General features: G+C 39.5%; 1 protein-coding gene across 25 annotated transcripts in view; it reads left to right on the top strand.

Moving 5' to 3' along the window:
• The window catches only part of ERC2 (ELKS/RAB6-interacting/CAST family member 2), a 951,823-nt gene that overhangs the window by 159,175 nt on the left and 771,326 nt on the right, over positions 1–21,322 (top strand). For 17 of the 25 annotated variants that reach the window (XR_004272355.1, XM_032289514.1, XM_032289516.1 and 14 more), the window contains exons 3-4: positions 8,491–8,514; positions 9,161–9,577. Coding sequence is in view for 23 of the 25 variants with exons in the window: in XM_032289514.1 (XP_032145405.1) it covers positions 8,491–8,514; positions 9,161–9,577 (441 nt within the window). In the remaining 2 variants the exon portion in view is untranslated. The remainder of the gene's footprint in view (positions 1–8,490; positions 8,515–9,160; positions 9,578–21,322) is intronic. The other 8 variants (XR_004272356.1, XM_032289536.1, XM_032289525.1 and 5 more) reach the window with 1 other exon arrangement.

Genomic DNA, 21,322 nt, shown 5'->3' with positions numbered 1-21,322 from the left:
TGGAGAAACCATGTGTCTACTAAAAATACAAAAATTAGCCAGTCATGGTGGTACATGTCTGTAGTTCCAGCTACTTTGGAGGCTGAGCCATGAATCTGGGAGGTGGAGGTTGCAGTGAGCTGAGATCACACCACTGCACTCTAGCCTGAGCCACAGAGCGAGACTTTATCAAAAAAAAAAAAAGAATATATAAATGAGTATGGCTGTGTTCCAATAAAACTTTATTTACAAAAGCAGGCAAAAGACCAGATTTGGCCCCTAGACCATAGTTTGTCATCCCCTGCTTCAGTTGTATACCTAAGGGTAAAATTTCTGGGTGAGGATATGCATGGTTAGTTCTTGCATGGTTGCATTTGTTTACTTGCAGCAGCTGTGTTAGAAGTTCTTATTGATCTACATTTTTGTCAGTACTTGCTATTGTTATTTATTTTTGCTGCTGCTATTATTATAGTGCGTGTGTGTGCATATGTGTATGTATGTGTGTATGTGCTTGGCTAAGAGAGTGGGGTATAAAATGCTTTCTAATTTTGGCGTCCACATGGCTCATGTGGTTTTCTGATTACTAACAAGATTGAACATCTTTTCATATGTTTATGGGCTGATTGCATTTTCTCTTCTGTGAAATTCCTGCTCATTTATTTAGTACCTTTTTCTATTAACTGTTGATATATTTTTTCTATTGATTTGTAGGAATTCTATGTGTATTCTTGATAATTTTTTTTTGTCATTTTAACATATTACAAGCATCATCTCTCAACTGTGGATTGTTTTTTCATTCTCTTTATAGTGTCTTTTCTTGAACAGAAATTCTAATTTTAACATTGTCAAATTTACTACTCTTCTTTTTATGGCTACATTTTTTGTGCCCTTTTAATAAGGAAACAACTTTCTAATTTTTAGTAATTTATAGATTCTTTTGGGTTTTCCAAGTAGGAAACCACATAATACAATTGATGATATTAGAACTTTTCTTCTTTTCAATTATTATTTTTTCTCCTTATTTTCTGGTTTTACTGTCCTAACTTAAGCATCCAGGAGAATAATGATGCAACAGTCTACAAGTGGTGCTGATAATGGCGTAATTTTATGCCTCATTTTAAGGAGAATGCTTCTAATATTTACTGTTAAGAATGATACTGTCAGTTTGCAGCAGAGATACTCTGTAAGTTAAAAAAAATTCTCTTTATTCCTAGTTTGTAGTGAGTTTTAGAAAACACTAAGACTTTATATCTTGAGCTGATTGTAATTATTTTTATTCTTTACTCTGTTAATGTTATTTGCAGAATGCATTGACTAATGCTGAACTATCCTCTAATTCCCATAAGAAACACATCTTGGACATGATGTATTACCTTTTTAATATACTCCTGTATTCCATTTGCTAATAACGCTCATTGTCTTAAGTGTGAAGTTTGGCCTAGAAGTTACCTTTCTTGTATAGATCATGCCTAGCTTTGGTGTCAAGATGATCAAGTCTCACAGAATGAATTGGGGGGACAGTTTCGTCTTTTTGTAAATTGGAATCATCTGGGCTTTCTTTGCAGGAAGAGTTTTAAAATCGTGACTCAATTTAATAGATACAGAACTCTTCAGGATTTCTGTTTCTTCTGGAGTCAGATTATGTAAGATATGACTAGTAGTTTGTCCATTTTCTTCAAATTTCAAAATTTATTGGCCCAAACTTAACAGTATTTTCATATCATCTTTTAAATATTTTCTGTGTGTATTCATTTCTAAAGAGGTTTGTTTTATTAGTCATTTCAAAGAGTCAACATTTTGCTTTGTGGATTATCTCCACTGTGTCTTCGTTCACTAGTTCTCTCTTTTCTCATACCCTATCTATTATATTTCACTTTAAATACTGTATTTTTCATTGCTGTACATTTTTATACTTTTTCAGATCTGGTTGATAATTTTGGAGAGCTACTTTTCCATGCTGATTATTCAATTCTATATTTCTTCTAAAACATTTATTTATTTTCTTAAACATTTCAAAAACACCTTTTATTCTGCATACGGCCATCACTCAAGGGAGTTTCCTTGTGTCTGTGGTAATTTTTAATTGTAAGCTTGTATTTCATTAATCTGAATTTTTTGGACTCCTGAGGGCTTTTGTTCTCTGCCTCATCACCTCCCCCAGTCCTTGCCCACCCACCCCTGCTGCCTCGCCCCCATACAAGGATTTGCATTTGCATATGTATGGCGCCAGGGGGCACTAACCTACTTAGGACCACTTTAACTCCCTCTGCCAATGTGGGCTTGCTGGGAGAATCTCAGTTCCCTCGCTTCAGTGAACCCCAGTTCACTCTCTCAAGCTCAGTGCATGGATTGACATTTGCTCCTTATAGGAAGAGGAAGAGAGACCAGAGAGTGCTCTCTCCTCCAACCCCTCCCTTGGAGATTTCCCATACTTCCTTGTAAGCTCAGCTGTGCTTTGAAAAGTATATTTGCTTGTATCTAGCTGTAGTGTAGAAGAGGGCCTATCAGAAAATGCGGTCTCCAGGAAGCCTAGAAACAGAAGTCATTATGACCTCCTTCACTGTCCTGGGATGGTATCCCATAGCTGCATTTTTAAAACTGGGAATAAATTGAACACACCAAGCTATTTATCTCCCCTTCCATTTGCCTATTTTTAATGCACAGATTAGTCTTTTAAAACTTTTTCCCTTTTGTTAACTGGAGATGGGGCTAGTCTTTACTATCTGGGGGAGACTTTAAAGTATGCTACTAAGTTTGAAAAAGGCTAAATAGGATTGAGGTAAAGGCCAAGTATCAGGATAAATGTGATGTATTCTATTTGTTCTCCTAGCAAAGTGACCGCAGAGAGCAGCCTGGATTCCCATTGTCACAGTTGATTTACCTGCTCCAGGGTATCTTTCCAGTGGCAGACAATGGAGAATGGATTTTGCCTTTTGAGTTTTGAATCTTTGCAGACAACTGGAGAATGATCCCAGAAACAGGGTGGCGAGTAAAAAACTTTCTAAGCCCTCATTCATCCACAGACTCACTTTGCTTTTGAAGAGAATTAGCTGTTTTGCCATAAGTGCTAAGCTGTGCTGTAAGTGCTAAGTTGACAGCAGTTTCACTGGGACGCAGGCAAGATATTGAATTACCTGGTAATGTCCTTTCCTAATGTAAGTGGGCATCGGAAGGTCTCTCTCCTGATATGCAGTGGAATGGAAGCCACAGAAAGAATGACTGAAGCTTTCAGAAGTTGAGACTGCAGTGATGACTAGCAGATTCCAGAGGTAACCCTAGAATGCAGGCATGCAAATTCTGGTTTGTAGGCACTTGCTGTAGGTAACAAGATGAAATGAATGCTCCAGTGGAGTTTGGGTGGCTGTCTTAAAAGAAATGTGTTTTCATTCAGGAAAGGGTAGACGGTTTGGCTTGAAGGAACAGAATAATCTGGAGGAGGAAATTGAAAACTGTAGTTCTTCTTACCTTTGACTCATAGAGAAGGTGTTGTGGCTTTGCTGGAGTATTCACTTGTATTGTATTCTGGTCCTTTAGAGCTAGTTTTTATTGAGTATGTCTTCTAATCTCTACACAGTTTAATTCTGAAGACTTAGAAAGGAAGTCTTAAATAAATTGTCCTTGGGGAATTCCATGTGATTTAACTACTGGATAGGACCCAGTGACATGGAAGTGAAGTGACTTGGGTTATCTTTCATCATCCTTGTCAGAGACACCATGGCCGTTTCTTATGTTGTCAAAGTGTAGAGCTACCCACTTTTGGTCTACTCTTAGGGTTATTGAAATACATACCAGGATGGAGTCCAGGATCCCAGAAACATAGATTCTGGCTTTGTCAGTGTGTTTCTGCTCTTGGGCCTGTCATTTAATCTGTGTGGATACAGTTTTCTTGTTTATAAAATGAGGTTAACAAGCCAATTTTAAAGGTTTCTTTGAGTTCCAAATGTTCCTATTCTGTGACAGCAGGTGGTTTATGTCTTTCAGAATATTTTTTTGTTGTTGCTATTATCATTGCAGCATATCCTAAGCCTATCTTGATTGATGTCTTAATCTGCATGTGGTACTTTCTAGAGCTTTGTATGTATTAACTCATTTAATTGTCATTTAATCCTCATTAAATGACTTATCATCATTATATTTAATGATTCCAAGGTAGTAGGAATTAATACTCTCCTCCTTATACAAATGAGAAAACTGAGGCACAGAAAGGCCATCAATTTCTATGAATTATTGCTCTTACTGTATTTTATAATTGAAATTGTCTATTTTAAATATGTAACTAGAGATGAAAATCTGGTAAATGATTTTTTTTTTTTTTTTTAAGAGATGGAGTCTCCCTATGTTGCCTAGGCTGGTCTTGAACTCCTGGGCTCAAGTGATCCTCCTGCCTCAGCCTCCCGAGTAGCTGGGACTATAGGCATATGCCACTGTGCCCAGCTTGGTAAATGATTTTTGAAACTTGATTGAGTTGAATGGCTAAAAAGTAGAACAATGAGAAAGAAGAGATTGGGGGGGTAGAGAGGAGGGGAGTGGAAGGATGGATAAGATTACTTCATATCCCCTCCCTGTCTTCAAGTATATAAAGCAGAAGGATGATCAAGGAGCTACAAGTTATGTATTTTCCTGAAAAATTGCTTTTGTAGGAACAAGATTCCTATATGATTTCGAATATCTTAAAATTAAAAGAAAATGAAAACTAAATATAAACATGGATTAGAGAAAATTTTGAACACTAAATTTTATGCTGATTATGAGACTGCTTTGTCATGTTGAAGTCATTTAGTAACTAATAATGTGACTACCTGAAATATAGATTTTGCTTCTTAATAAATGTACAGCCTGCAAGCATTCATCATAACCAGGCTGTTCCTCGTTAGGATGGCTAATTCTTTCTTTTTAAATAGATATGGGGTCTCGCTACATTGCCCAGGTTGGTCTTGAGCTCCTGGCCTCCAATCTTGATCTCCCAAAGTGCTGGGATTACAGGTATGATCCACCATGCCTAGCCAACATGGCTAATTCTTATTTTTGAGAATGTCTGTATCTGATATAAATGCCTGCCTGTCTGCTTTTACTACCTCTTGCCTCCCCATTCTTTTTTCCAGCTATCTTAAAGTATTTGTGCCAATTCAGATGCCAATGATGTCATGGTTTGAACATGGGCATTGGGCTCAAAGTGTCTGGATGAACACCTGTGGCTGTACCACTTACCTAGCTGGGTGACTGTGAGCAGGTTACTTAAATACTTTGTGTCCCCATTTTCTTATGCATTAAGTGGAAATCATAACCATTGCTACCTTTTAGGGTAGTTCTGAGGATTAAAACACCTTAGGACCATGCATGGCATTTGGTATTATAAATAATATATAGATTTTTGCTTTTACTGTTTCTTAATAGATCTGGCCTGTCTTTACCTCTTGGCTTTTACAGCTTCTCTTCTCTTTTCATCATTCTTCACAAGGATGCCCTCATTTACCCTTCAAATAAGACACATTTCTGCTTGTTTTGAGATGTTTCCCTACATGCCCCTAGCCTGGGTTCCCTCCTCTCTGCACTTCTAGCTACCTGGCTATGATTTCTGTTGTAACCCTTATGACATAGTGTTACTATTGGTTTACTTGTCCACATGGACTGTGAATGTGGACTATTTTTTTCTTTTCTTTTTTCTGTATTTCAAGAGTATGAGGGAGATACTCGATAACTGTATATTAAATGGATAAATGGACCAATTGTCCCTCCATTTCTCTCTCCTCCCTTTCTTCTTTCCTGCTTTTCTTCCTTCTTATTTTCCTTCATTTCTATTATCCTTCCTCCTCCTCGTTGCTCTCAAACCTGGCACTTGCCACCTTATCTTCATCATTGCTCACAGGAACCCTATGGTAGGCATTATGATGATCCCCATTGCGTAGATGTGTGGACAAAGGATCAGGGCAATAGGCAATGTATTCATTCAAAGGAACAGCTCCCTCACAGAGGTGTCCTTCCAATGTTGCTGTTTCTGCTCAAAGCATTTGGCAGTTTTTCTTTGGAATTCCCTTCTGGCTGGTTTATGAATTGTAAGAAAACCAATCTTATTTTTGGTCACTCTCAGAAAAGATCATTTCCTTTCTGATCATCCCAATTCATGATGTTTGACTCCAGATAAACTGGGGTCATCTCAAAAATCCAAGCCACCTTCAAAGGACAAAGATTTGCCATGATCAAGAATATTTAAATGACAGCTGGACACAGTGGCTCACAACTGTAATCCCAGCACTTTGGGAGGCTGAGGAAGGTGGATCACTTGAGCTCAGGAGTTCGAGACCTGCCTGGGCAGCATGGTGATACCTCATCTCTACAAAAAATACAAAAATAGCTGAGTGTGATGGTGTGCACCTGTAGTCCCAGCTACTTGGGAGGCTGAGGTGGGAGAATCACTTGAACCCAGGAAGTGGAGGTTACAGTGAACTGAGATCATGCCACTGCATTCTAGCCTGGGGGACAGAGTGAGATCCTATCTCAAAAAAAATATGTATGTATATGTATATATACATATATATAAAATGACTCAAAGACAGTTGCCAAAGCACTCTTTCAAGAGCCTTGTCCACAGCCGCATCCCTGGGCTGAAGGCTATACATACTCCTGTGGACTCTGTTCTAATGTGGCTTAAGGATAGCAGGCTGGTGGAGGAAAGTTAGATTACTTTATAGTCCCGCCTCATGTTTTTTGTGACAACTTTGTTGATATATAATTTATGTATCATACAATTCACTCATTTACAGTGTGAAATTCATTGGTTTTAGTATAGTCACAAAGTGGTGCAACAGACACCCCTATCTAACTTGAGAATATTTTATCATCTCAGAAGATACCCCACACCTTTTAGAGTCCCCCAATTCTCTCCACACCCCCCAGCAATCTACAATTTATTTTCTGTCCATGAATATGTGTATTCTGGATATTCTGTCAGTGGAATCATAAAATATGTAGTCTTTTGTGACTGGTTTCTTTCTCATGGCATAATCTTTTCAGGGTTATCCATGTTGTCCTGTATGTCAGCACTTCATTCCTTTTTATAGCTGAATAATATTCCATTAAATTGATATACTAGATTTTATTTACCCATTCATCATTTGATTGACAAATAGATTGTTAACACTTTTTGACTAAAATGAATGTTGCTGCTATGAATATTTATGTATGAGTCAACTGATAAATGGATACATAAAATATGATATATTCATTCAATGGAATATTACTCAGCCATAAAAAGGAATGAAGTACAGATACATACTACCACATGGATAAACCTTGGAAATATGCTAAGTGAAAGAAACCACTTATTGAGTGATATCATTGATATGAAAGGTCCAGAATAGGCATAAAGACAGAAAGTAAATTAGTGGTTACCAGGGCCTGAGGATAGGGAGGGAGATGGGAAGTGACTGCTAAAGGGCATGGGGTATCTTTTTGAGGTAATGTTCAAAAATTTATTGTGTGGATGGTTGCACAACTTTGTATGTTGCACTTTACAGAGGAGCATTGTGTTAAAAATGTATAATCTCCATCATAAGTACGTATCAGTTTCTTTCTCTGCATTCAATACCCTGTGAGGCACTGTAGTATACAGATGAGGAAGAGAGTACGTGTTCCCTATGCTCTAAGAATTTATCAGTGGACATTCATAGTTGGGAATGTGAACTGGATACCCAGAAAAAAATATAATCGAGATAGTGCATCACCTAGTGCTAGTTTCTGGGTGTAGGCCACACTCAGAAAGATCTCAATACCTCTGAGTGTCAGCTATAGGAATTCAGAAAGATTTCAAAATATTGACTGCCCCAATATTCATATAACTTAGGTATAGTATGACCCATGCTTTATAATACTGTGAGTTCCCTGTGGGAGGAGCTATGTCTTATGTCCCTCTTGATTCCTGTGCTTAGCATTGTGTTCATTCCACAAGCAGGATCACATTTTTTGCAAATAAATAACTGCTGTCTTGGAAGCCTCTTGGCTTGTCCATAGGGATAGAAATGACTTAAGGCTTGTGGCTGCCTCCTGTGACCAGGCTGGGGGTTTGTCCTACGGGGAAAGGTATTGCTGAATTCGCCAACTCTCTTCAAGCACGGGTGCTTTTTCTCTCATCTGTTAACTGTTTTCTTTCTCTGGTGCTTTCACTCTGACTTTGCTTAAAATGGTGACCCAAAATAACAGGTGCTTCCCTCTCTGGTAATATGTTCAAGACTTTGGGTTTCTGGGTCAGTGAGATTTAGGAAAACAAAAGTGAAATAAACTCACATTTGGTCTTTCTTTTTTTTCATGTCTATCGAATGTCAATGCTATAAATTCTGTGTAGCTTATGGGTCTTTGCTGTAATTAGAATTTTTTTTTCTTTTTTTTTTCTTCTTTCTTCTGTGAAGGTACTTTATGTTGATTAAGTTCTTTATGTTAAATATCCTTTGCTTGCACTGAACTTTTCTTTGTGTTGATTTTTTGCTTCATTTTGTTTTCATTTCCCATGCTGTTCAGTTACTGGATGCCAGAAGAACCAAGGTTTGTCCACTCTTTGCAGCTTGTTTGTTCTGCTCTGCACAGCCTCACCTCCTTGCGTGTTTGAGTGTGTTTGTCTGTGCCTGCATTTATTCCCTTTTGCTTGCAGATGCAGTAATCCTGTTTATTAAACCTGTTCACAGCTTTATTTGTAAAAAATAAAGTCCTTGTTTGTGTCTACTTGTAGTGGATGCTATTATTTTCATTTTTAAATCAACACACATTGATCATGGAAAATAATGGATAGTACAATAAAGAATACCTTAGGAAACAAGGAATACTGAGTCTGGAGCGTTCTGGGCATAAAAAAGGTGTGTTTGTGAAAGTTTCCCTCTAACCTTTTCCACTTCCTAAATTAAAACGCTGTAGATGTATAATTTCCCTGTGATTGACACTAATCTATTGTTTCTGTGTCTGTGTGCATTTCTCTTCTCCCAAGACATTCAGAAAGCATCACTGAATTAATCTACCCCTCTCCATGTGCTGTCCCATGCTTCTGAAGTCACCGTGAAGGAATTCATGGCTGGCCCTCCGGACTTCATGATTAACATTCCATCTTCATAGTGTGGTAGCAGCAAATGGCACTTGACATTTTCATTGACTTTTTTTTCCTTCTGTCTCCTCTCCCACTCCGTCTTTCTCATTGCAGCACCTACAGTTGACAATCCAGGCCCTTCAAGATGAGCTGCGAACCCAGAGAGACCTCAACCACCTCCTTCAGCAAGAGAGTGGCAACCGAGGAGCAGAGCACTTCACCATCGAGCTGACTGAGGAGAACTTCAGGCGGCTCCAAGCCGAACATGACAGGCAGGCTAAGGAGCTGTTCCTTTTGAGAAAGACATTAGAGGAAATGGAGCTGAGAATTGAAACACAGAAACAAACCCTCAATGCCCGAGATGAGTCGATTAAAAAACTTCTTGAGATGTTGCAAAGTAAAGGCTTGCCGTCCAAAAGCCTGGAGGATGACAATGAGCGAACGCGGCGGATGGCAGAGGCTGAGTCTCAGGTCAGCCACTTGGAAGTGATTTTAGACCAGAAAGAGAAGGAAAACATACATCTTAGGGAGGTAAGCTCATTCACTGTATTTTCCCAAAGCCTTAATTTATAAGTGAAAATACGTTATCAAGTTATTTTCACAGGTTGGAAGATATCTACATCCTTAAAAATATTCACTTTGTCATCTGCTTTATGACCTTTCTGCCAGCTTAAGACCATTAAACAGGAATTTTGTATTAGTCTTTGCTCACTGCACATACATTCCATTATTATTCAACCCGTATCCAGGATCCAAGCATATGCAGGACATATCAACTCTAAGGTGGTTTACAATTGCTTTCCCACAGGTGGCTGTGGTTTCATAGTCTTTTAGGTGTGGTACTAAGTTTAGTTGTTTATCAAATATCACCTCTCTAAAGGAAAAAGTAAATATGATTAGCAACACAATGCCCTAAATATTTTTATTACTGAATTAGGGATGGGATTTGCAGAAAGTAAAGCATATGGGTGTTTCTGGGAAAGAATGATAAAATGCACAGACCAATTTTGAATGTTTAGGGTTAAGATAATTTTTGTCTGCATTTACATTCATCCAGGACAGAGTATTACAGGTTTTCTGAGTATGTGTTTTGCCTTTAAATTAAATCATTTGAAGTCCTTCAGAGGCAGTCTCTCTGGCCTTTTACCACCATTCAATGTTGGGATGCTCATGTATCTGAAAATATGTGGTTGGGTAGAGCTTAGAAAAAATGTGGATGACTGTCAAGGTTTGAAATTTTTATAGTAGTTCCTTGCCACTGCAGTGGATATGGACCTTAAAAGTATCATGCAGGCAAAACTGCTGCAGGGAAACATGGATCACAGAGAAAACAGCAAGCAATAAAATGGCATTATATATGTTTTCAAACTATTCTGTAGCGATAAGCAAAAATTCCAGAAGATATTTGCTTCTAGATCAAAATAGATTTCTTGGCATTATACCTGTTCAGATGGCAGTGCTTCTTGTCAGTCATTTGTTTCGTTGGTCAGAAGACATTGCTTCCGTCTTGGGATTTGAGAAAATGTAGATGATCCCAAGAATTTGCTCCCATGTAGATTATATTTGCCTAGAACATATGAGCAAACTTTTGTGTCTGCAAATTTAATGTCCTTTACACTTATTCTTCCTTGTTTTGTTTTAATGATATTTTAGCAACATGCTTGGGAAACCACGCATGCTTTATGAAACATGGCTTGGTTTCATATTGAAATGCTTAAAGAGATGTTTGGTTGGGCCTGGTCTTCCCATCCATCTTCCAAGAGGGTGAATGTGGTAAGCAGAATTCCAAGATGGCCTCCAGTGATCCCTACTGCTTGGAATTCACACCCTTATATAATCCTCTTTCTTTGAGTATTGGTTGATCCTCATAACTTCCTCCTAAATGGTAGAATATGGCAAAAGTAATGGAATATCATGTTGCTTCCTTGATTAGGTTACATAAGACTGTGACTTCCATCTTCCTAGCAGACTCTATTGCTTCTTAGCTTGCATGCTTTGATGTAGCAAGCTGCCATGTGGAGAGGCCCATGTGGTAAGGAACTGAGGGTGGCCTCCAGCCAACACCCAGTAAAGAACAGAGGTACTTATTTCAACAACCACAAAGAATGGAAAACTGGTAACAACCATTTAGTGAGCGTGGAAGTGGATACTTCCCCAGTCAAAACTTCAGATGAGATAACAGGTCCTGGGCTGATGTGTTGATTGCAGGCTGTGAGAGACTGTGAAGCAGAGGACCCACTTAAGCTGTGCCTGGATTCCTGACCCACAGAAACTGTGAGATAATAAATGTGTACTGTTTTAAGCTGCTGAATTTTGAAGTAATTTGTTACACAGCAATAGATAACAAATACAGTAGAGCAGAAAGGAATTTTCTCCATGTCTTATTCATAGACCTCTTATGTAGTTTACAGAAGAGAAGCAGTAATTACTGGCATGTTGTTACTTGCATGTAGATTAACTGTGAATTTTGAACTTTTTTTGTGTAATCTCAAAACTGCAGTTGATAGAGGATCACTGTAGTTGGAAAAAGTGACTCTTTTATTTTGATGCTAAGGGGCAGCAAGGCTGTGATGCCAGAGAAATCTCCATCTGCAGCACCATTTCTCCCTCCTTGTTGGGATTTTGTGGTCAGGGTGAAGTCATTCTTCTGCAGTTAGATTCTGCTTGTTGATAGCACTTACTAGATGGTGCCTTATTTGGCTGCCTCCATTTAAATGAATTTTAACACAATTACTCTTAGGTTTTCTGAGATTGGCTGGTCCTCACAATGGTCTGGTATGGATATAGATCATGTTTAGATCCTTAAACACCAGTTTGAAAGCACAAAGAGGGGGACACAGAAAGAGCATCCCAATACATTCAACTAGTTTCCTTCAACATCAGACCAAAGTGAGTAGGTAGCCCTTATTTTAGCTCATCAAGAAGGGCAGAATTTGGAAAATATATCTGTACATAAAAAAACCATGTTAAACTTGAACTCAACAAACAAGTCTTGAAGTTCTGAAAGGATCATTCCCAAGAGAAGGGTTGTACTGCTTTGTGAGAGCCATTTGTTAAATTCTTAGGAATCTCATGATCCTGGTGTTAAAACACAGATAGCCTGAAATTGGTCATATTTGGTGTATTTACACCATGGAAATTGGAAGATGCTACTCTTAGGGCCTACCTTCCCCATTCCCTTGCCTATTCCTGAAAGCCTGTTTACTAGCACACCTCTGAATGAATGTTGTGAAATGTTTACTTCTAATACAGCAAGAAAATGCACTGTGGAATCAGAATATTACTTATTGGGAGAATTATGATTATGCATGTATTAACTACTCATCGTTCCTCAAAAATTTTCAAAATGGTATTTGTATGCATCAGCTTATGTGTCAGGCATCATGAAGAGTGCTTTACATTGATTGATATTGAGTCACCTCATCCATCCATCCATCCATTCCTTTGTTGGATGAATACTTATTGAAGATCTATTTTGGGATATGGCAATAATTAATAAAATTTACCTTCATGGTGCTTACATTCTATTGGAGTAAAATAGATAACAATTTTATGGCTAAATAGAGGCATGTCATGAAGAAAAGAAGAGAGTGAAGCACTAGTGATCTGGGTGGGGCTAATTTTATATTGGGTTGTCAGGGAACCAGCCATGTGAGGATCTCAGAAGACTATTCCACTCAGATGGAAAGGCCCATGGCCTAGAAGGTAGGTGCTATTACTTTGCCCATCTTACCTGGGGGAACTAAGGGACAAACCCAATGTTACACTGCTAACATGGTGAAGCTGGTATTTGAATCAGGCTGACTCTGGAGTCTCAGCTCTTAACTATTTTACTATGCTCCATTTCTTTTCTTTTCTTTTTTTTTTTTTTTTTTTTTGAGATGGGGTCTCACTCTGTCACCCAGGTTGGAGTACAGTGGTGCAGTCTTAGCTTACTGCAACCTCTACTTCCCAGGTTCAAGTGATCCTCCCACCTCAGCCTCCTGAATAACTGGTGCTACAGGCATGTGTCACCATGCCCGGCTATTTTTTTTGTATTTTTGATAAAGATGGGGCTGCACCATGTTGCCCAGGCTAGTTTTCTGAGCTCAAGCGATCTGCCCACCTCAGCCTCCCGAAGTGCTGGGATTGCAGGTCTGAGCCACCACTCCTGGCCTATATCCCTATTCTAAAAGAAATCTTTCCCAAATTGTGCTTGGTAGAATAGACATTTTGTGGGCTGTTGATATGTGTTATGAGAGAAAAAGGGATGCAGTGCCAAGTGAACTTGGGGAAATGAGGGATTCCACAGAGTCTCAGTCTCAGTCTTTAATATGCAAATGTACATTAGTCACTTCTAAGAAGGGGACCAGAGAAGGCAGAGCTTCTCAAAAGTACATGATTTGCTTTTCTCTTGTTGCACTGGTGCTCTTTGTAAGACATTTTTGAAAAATGCTATGCTGGAAAATAAAAAAGTACTTTTAATTAATGACCTACAAAATATGTAATAATAGACAAATGGTTGTTTCCCATTGCCAAATAACTGGTTATTTCCTTCATTAGTTATTTTGTAAGGCAAAGTTTATTGCAGGCTATTTCCACATTCTCTGCTGAGTTTTAGAATGTACTTCTTTGTCAGGGTATTTTTTTTTTTTTTTAGTAGAAAAATGTGTCTGACCACTTTTGTTATTAAACCAGTAAGAATAACTTAGCTTGAATAAAGAAGTTGCCTGACCTCTGTTAATATAGGTGAATCTAAAACTGGATTTAAAATGTACTTGAGGTTTTAAGTTCAGTGTGTTCCTGATTTCATTTTCATTATGCACAGTTTGAGTAGGTGGGGGCTAGGCAGCGTGCGGCTGGGGAATGGAGTTCTAGTGGTTTTATGATTCATTCTCAGGCAGAGGTGGTGGACCTCACATAAACCCCATTTTGTTCAGCTTATTGTTTTAGGAGATTTGGAGTTGGCAGGAGTTGCATATGGAGTGGGTTGGGTTGCGTTAGTGTCTTATTGTCTTTTGGTGGTCTGGAAAAGGCTGAGTGTGAAACCACTTCTTTGTCTGGCAGGGAACACCAACAAAAAGTTTATGATCTCAACTTATTTGGAAGACCAAAACCATTGCCCAGGAACTACAACTGATATGCTAATGTGAGCTGCAAGGTTGGCCAAAAATCAGCATTAGTCACTAGCATTGTATGATGTATTTGGATACAGGTTGATTTGATAAGGCATTGTTTGATGTGATCATAGTTTACCTTGTTCTCTAGCTTTTTCTGCAAAGAACATACTGTTCCGTGTAGAAGTTTTAGTGATCAAGTATCTGAAAGAAACACTACTAATCTCATTAAAGAAAAGGAAATGGATTAATAAACCAGGCTCCTCTTATATTTACTCTGCTTACTATTTTCTTGACTGGTCCTTAGGAGAGGGTTAGGGGTCTTTGGACTTATCTCACTGTAAGATCTTGATTGGAAGGGATATCTGTTCTGCTGCTAATCTATTGATCTCTTATGTTAACCCTTTGTGCAACTTGCCCTTCTTTGGTAGCAGGGCCAGAGGAGCACCCAAGTCCTTGGGTGCCACAGCTGCTAATAACCCAGGACAAGCAAAACTGCCAGGAGACCTGGGCCTCCTCTGTGCTGGGGGTGGGCAGACAGGAGAAAGAGGTAACATGACTTCTTGACCTCCTGGTATATTTATCCAGGTTGACCCCAGGACAGTGGGATTTCCACCAAGGCAAAAGGTATTGCCTAGAGTTTCTTAGGCTGTCAGACCTTTACTGGTGGCTCAAGCTTGCCCTGTATAATCTTTGCCTAAACTTCTAAATGCCATTCCAGTCCCCCTTCTCAAAACCATATGGCTTCCTTAACACCTGCTTGTCTCTAGTTCTGCTGACCCAAGCCATGATTTTGCTGATGCAGGTATTTCTAATTCTGACTCTACACATTCAATACATTCTATTTCTACCTACCAAGCTAATTACAGAAACTATTCTCAAACATATAAATATGTTTTATATGCACAATCTTTTACAAGGGCTGTTTCCTATACATATTACATAACTTAATAATTGCTCCCTATTTTAATACAGTAAGTTTCTTACCTGATCAGTACATTCCATCAGTATTCCCAGACCTCAGATATTGCCAGTAGATGCTCAACAAATATTGTAATGAGTAAAAAATTGGTTTAAAATACATAGAGAATTATTCTGTGGTTTATTTTGTCAATATCAGAAAAGTTCATAATGGTTGGTATGAGCTCCATATAAAGAAAAAATGTTTTCTGCATCATTGCTCTGTGTTTGGAGTGGAGGAGAAACTTTGAGGGTAGCTTTAACTGGTAGTCTTGTTTCATTTTTTTCCACAATGTGTTGGACATCATTGAACATCCATATGGAGGATGTTGTGGGAGTATCAGTGGCAATCTTGTGGTCTTGTTCAGAGATTCAGGTGAGCAATAAAAGGAACAGTTCACAATTATCAAGTCTTGTTCTGTGCTAAGTAAATACTGTTGTTATCATGTGTATTACATAGATAGGGAAACAGGCACAGTGAGGTAAGTAATTGCCTCCAGTCACACACCACAAAAGCTGCAATGAAGATTGGAAACTGGGTAGTGTGACTCTAGAGTCTGTACCTGTCCACACTGCATGCTACTGCTTGTTGGGGTGGTACACTGAGAGGCCTCGAATGGCACCCAAATGCTGTGCAGCTTAGAGGCAGGAGAGCTAACAACTGGCTTCATCCACGGTAGAGCCGGTCTTCAAGGCGGGAATAATTTTAGTACATTGGGTTGGTGGGAAAGCACAATTGGAGAAGAAATGACTGAGTCAAGTCACAGAGATGAGAACTGCGGAGGGTTTGAGGCACAGTGAGTTCGGGGCTGTTGAAACTCTACCATTCAGTTGGGGGAGGAAATAATGCTGAGCAAATGGTTTGGGATCAGATCACTGAGGGCTCTGAGGATCAGACAAAGGGAAGTGGCTTTACTCTGTAGGCTGTGGGGAGCCTTTGAAGGCATTTGGCCTGGAGAATGACGTGACCAGAGAAGATGGTCAGTTGATAATGGATTAGATGGGAAGAGAACTAAAGCATGGAGAGAAGTCAGAAAGATACTGTGGTTGTTCAGGTTACCAAGAGTGGGAATCTGGGTGGTGACTATGGAAGTTGAAGGGAATGGTTGTCTCCATCTGCAGGCAGGACATTGACAACTTAAGAACTGAGTGCTGTGAGCTTTGAGGAGGAAGAGACAGCTGCTGTAGACCTGTGGGTGGGCAGATGGTGCAGCAGTAGGCAGGCAAGGGTTGTCAGCAGGAGGAGCTGGTGTTGAGGGAAGACTTAGAATGTACTGAGTTTGATGAAATCCTGGTGGAGCTGTGCAGCCAAGGTTGGGAATGTGGGCGAAGAAATGGTTGTGACATTCTGCCCAAGTACACAAGGCATTTCTGACTATTGCTCAGTTTTATTTATTTTTTTCACATACATCTGATCGTTTGTAACCACAATGCCCCAAGGTCGGGAGCATTCTAAAACATGCTGTTTCATTTACTCCTACTAGTATTTAACGACTAGAACTGAATGTTTCTCCTTTGTGCCTCTTTCCCGAGTAAGCATCTGATTTTGAATATGGTATCTCTTTTGAGATTACGTGGAATTTTCATTGACTGATGCTAGTTTGAGACAGATTCCCTTTGTTTTCACTGAATTCCGTTTTCTCCGAGTACTCCATGCGGGATGGATGTCAATGAAACATCTTTCCAGAAAAGCGCTCTCTCTGTAATCTGACAGTGCATCCAAGAGTAGGCTGTCATAATTTTTACCCTCACATTTCTGATGACATAGAAAATAGATTCCTTTCTGTTTTGTGTCATTTGCCTTATCTTTAAATTTTCATACATTCTTTAAAGTTTGAATATTGCATGCTAAATACCCCATTTTCATTTCAATGAGTATCATAGTTTGCTTTTTATAGTAACAGAGACTGGTGGAGCCCCAGGAAGACATTAGACAGAAGACATTTTGAAACCTGCTGAGAAAAGAAAGTGACAGGGTTGGGGGTGTGGGGAGGCACCAGGGAGGAGTGAGAATAGCAGGAGGTTATGCTGGGAGACGCTCTGATTACTTTCTCTTCACCCTCATCCTCCAGCTTTACCTTAGGTGTGATGGTGCCCTGAAAAACATTCTTTGGGTAACTGACATAATCATCATCATCATCATTTGTTAAAACAGTGCCCTACAAATAAAACCTCAGCAGTGAGAAAGGACCCCAAGCACAGGTACTGTGAGTACATTAGCATGTTTCATAAGCTGCAGCAATGGGAAGTTGAGACAGGCTCAGCTGTACCAAGGCCCTACCGGTTTTGAGTGGAAACATTAATACTTTACATGTGGGGGAGGCTTGGTAGTTTATAAAACACATTCCATTTTAATGATGTCCTCAGATACTTCTGGCAACCCTTAGAGGACATGGAGGCTCAGAGAAATTAAGCAGTGATGACATGTAACATTTGCTGGACACTCACTAAGGGCAGCCTGTGGCAGACACTTCATGAGGAGTGCCATTTAATTCTTCCAGCAATATTCTGAACAGAACAATCGTTTCTCTGCCTCTCAGGTTGGGAAGTTGAGGCCTAGAGAGGTGATGTGACTGGCCTAGGTTCTCAGAGCACATAGCGATGGATGGATCTGGCATTCAAATTTGGACCTGCTGATTGAAGTACCTTGTACCTAACTACTTCTTGATGCTGCCAGGGATTTCAGTGTAATCCAGAGTAGAACACAGACTAGGATTCTGGTCTTCTGACTTCTTGATCAAGGTTATTTTCTCTGTAAATGTGGAAAAGGAAAAAATGCAAAAGGCTCTGATTTATTTTCATACCATTTCTTATCAGGGCCTGTTGTATTGGTAAATATAAGTCTGTGAGGTCATAGAGCAGTGGAAAGATTAAACAGTGCTATGTAGAAGGCAACATCAGGGCTAGGTCTTCCCATTCCATTTTTGGCTCATGAAAATGAAAGCACCTGGCCCTCCATAAATGCTTCACAAGTAGGTGGATTTTTGTGAGCAGAGAATAAGGACAAATGGGGGGCACTTAGACCTTTCCCATTTCATCAAAGTTAGCTTTATTTTACAATTTTTTTTAAACTTCATTCTTTTTTCTTTATTTTTTATTGCATTTTAGGTTTTGGGGTACATGTGAAGAACATGCAAGACTGTTGCATAGGTACACACATGGCAGTGTGATTTGTTGCCTTCCTCCCCATCACCTAGATCTGGCATTTCTCCCCATGCTATCTCTCCCCAACTCCCCACCTCCTGCTGTCCCTCCCCTATTTTCCCCCAACAGACCCCAGTGTGTCATGCTCCCCTCCCTGTGTCCATGTATTCTCATTGTTCAACACCCACCTATGAGTGAGAACATGTGGTGTTTGATTTTCTGTTCTTGTGTCAGTTTGCTGAGAATGATGGTTTCCAGGTTCATCCATGTCCCTACAAAGGACACAAACTCATCGTATTTTATGGCTGCATAATGTTCCATGGTGTATATGTGCCACATTTTCCCTGTTCAGTCTATCATTGATGGACATTTGGGTTGGTTCCAGGTCTTTGCTATTGTAAACAGTGCTGCAATGAACATTCATGTGCATGTGTCCTTATAGTAGAACGATTTATAATCCTTTGGATATATACGCAGTAATGGGATTGCTGGGTCAAATGGAATTTCTATTTCTAGGTCCTTGAGGAATCACCACACTGTCTTCCACAACGGTTGAACTAATTTACACTTCCACCAACAGTGTAAAAGAATTCCTATTTCTCTACATCCTCTCCAGCATCGGTTGTCTCCAGATTTTTTAATGATCGCCATTCTAACTGGCGTGAGATGGTATCTCAATGTAGTTTTGATTTGCATTTCTCTAATGACCAGTGATGATGAGCATTTTTTCATGTTTGTTGACCTCATGTATGTCTTCTTTTGTAAAGTGTCTGTTCATATCCTTTGCCCACTTTTGAATGGGCTTGTTTTTTTCTTGTAAATCTGTTTTAGTTCTTTGTAGATTCTTAATATCAGCCCTTTGTCAGATGGGTAGATTGCAAAAATTTTTTCCACTCTGTTGGTTGCCGATTCACCATAATGACTGTTTCTTTTGCTGTGCAGAAGCTGTGGAGTTTGATCAGGTCCCATTTGTCTATTTTGGCTTTTGTTGCCAATGCTTTTGGTGTTTTGGTCATGAAGTCCTCGCCTACGCATTCTTATCTCACTGCCAAAAAGAAATGCCTTGTCTCCCAAAACCAACTTTACTTTCTATCTACTTTTTGTTGAGTATTTGGGGTTTCTTTCTGTGTCAATTGTGAGACACAGAAATTGTATTTATAATTCCTAAGATGTGCATTTTCTTGCCCTTCTAATTTGAAAAGCAAAATCTGCTTTCCCATCTACCTTGGCTTGGATGTGAAAGGGCTACTTTCTTTGGGTTTCCAGTTTGGCATGTAGGATGACGGGTCTCTTCAGTGTTTTGGATAGAGCGTTAAAAAGGCAATGTGAACTGCTAATGGGTGATTCTTAGGAGTGGCTATGGTTACAGCAGCTGTTACACATAAGAATGAATTAAATTCTCACAAAAGGAAAAATATAATTCTGTGTAAGTAGTTTGTAGAAAAAAGAGAAAGGTGAGTGAGACTTCAAGAGTAAAAATTACAAAGACTTGCTACGCTTTTAGATCGAGAGTTGGCAAAGTATAGACTATGGGCCAAATGTGGCCCACAGCATTTTTTATTATTATTATTTTTAATGGCCTGGGAGCTAAGAATGTTTTTAAACCTTTTTAAATGATTACATTTGAAAGGATTACAAAAGTACATATATAATATCCTCTATTTTGCCTCTTGGTCCACAAAGCCTAAAATATTTGCTACCTGGCCCTTTAAGTGTGCTGACCCCTGAATTAGATAATAAGTAACTAACTTTTTGAATTAAGAATAAGTAAGTAGCTGTTTAAATCAAGATATTTGGTAAAAGCCTGTCAGCAATTAGTTATATTTAGAGGATCAAATCTTAACTACTTTCACATATAGCTTTTGAAGTTTGTTTTCTTGTTCAGATAGGGCTTTTGAGGTTTGTTTGTTTGTTTTAAATCAGAAAACATTATTTTTTCTGCCATTTATGCCCATTTTTCTTTTACAGTTATTAGATCTGTGGTTTTGGTCTCTAGATTCTTAACACATTGGGTATTGTCAGTTATCACGAAAAGTCTGTACCTCTTTTAGGAGTGGTGTGTGTTGCGAAGGAACCCTTGCAGATTCCAAAGAGACTGTGAGTGGAGACTTCTCTAAGAATCACCACAGAAGTGGAGATTACTATTCAAACTCCAAAAGAATTAGGACTTCTTTACTTAATAAAAACACAGGCTTCCTCCTATTCCTCCTCCTCCTTCTGTTTTTAAATACCTGTGTTTGTTGACACTTTTTAGACCTACACAATTAGTGCTTTAAAAAATGTGGCTGGTTTGACGGAACTGACCTGAAAAAGAAACTGTGTATATATGCAGGTTGTGTTAAAAAATATTGACATGTGGTAGTTGTTAGTGTGCCCTGGACTTGCCAGGTTTCCCCATGGACAGAGGTCTTACTCAGCTAAGCCAGGATTTGGTCAGGAGAACAGCCAGTTCCCTTATCACTCTCTGCCCTTCTTCCTGCCCTCAGGGCATCACATCTCTCCCACATCTGTTTGAGCTGGGTTGCCAGGCATTTGAGCATTTTTAGTGTTGGGGGAAGACTGCCTGTTACTAGGATGTTGCAGACCTGGCATAGTCCAGGGATTTTCAATCTCAGCAAGGTTGACCATTGGGCAAGGTGATTGTTGTGGGGGCTGTACTGTGCGTTGCAGGATGTCGAGCAGTGGGCCTCTGCTTACTAGATGTGATTAGCACTTACGTCCTTCCCCAGATTGTGCCAGCAGCAACAAAAAAGTCTCCAGACATTGCAAAATAGCCCCCTAGGGGGCAAAATCACCCTGGTGGTGAACTGCTGGTATAGAGTGACCCATCCTTCTGCTGGCTGGCCTGGGGCTGTGGCAAGGACTGTAACTCCTAGCCCCACCTGTTTGAAACATGGTTTTATTGAGGAAGGGCAGCCCAGATCAGGAGACTTCTTCACCCAGAGTCTGACTGCAGGGGATTTAACTAGGAAGCAGATGTGCTGGGGGGAGGTGGGGACGGGAGCTTGAGCCTAAAAGGAAACAGAAGTGTGTGTGTGTGTGTGTGTGTGTGTGTGTGTGTGTGTGTGTGTGTGTG

The sequence above is a fragment of the Sapajus apella genome, unplaced genomic scaffold, assembly GCF_009761245.1.
Source record: "Sapajus apella isolate SASKATOON/1434 unplaced genomic scaffold, GSC_monkey_1.0 scaffold23, whole genome shotgun sequence".
Taxonomy (NCBI): Eukaryota; Metazoa; Chordata; class Mammalia; order Primates; family Cebidae; genus Sapajus; species Sapajus apella.
Note: the sequence above shows the minus strand (reverse complement) of the source record. Positions and strands in the feature narration are given on the sequence as shown.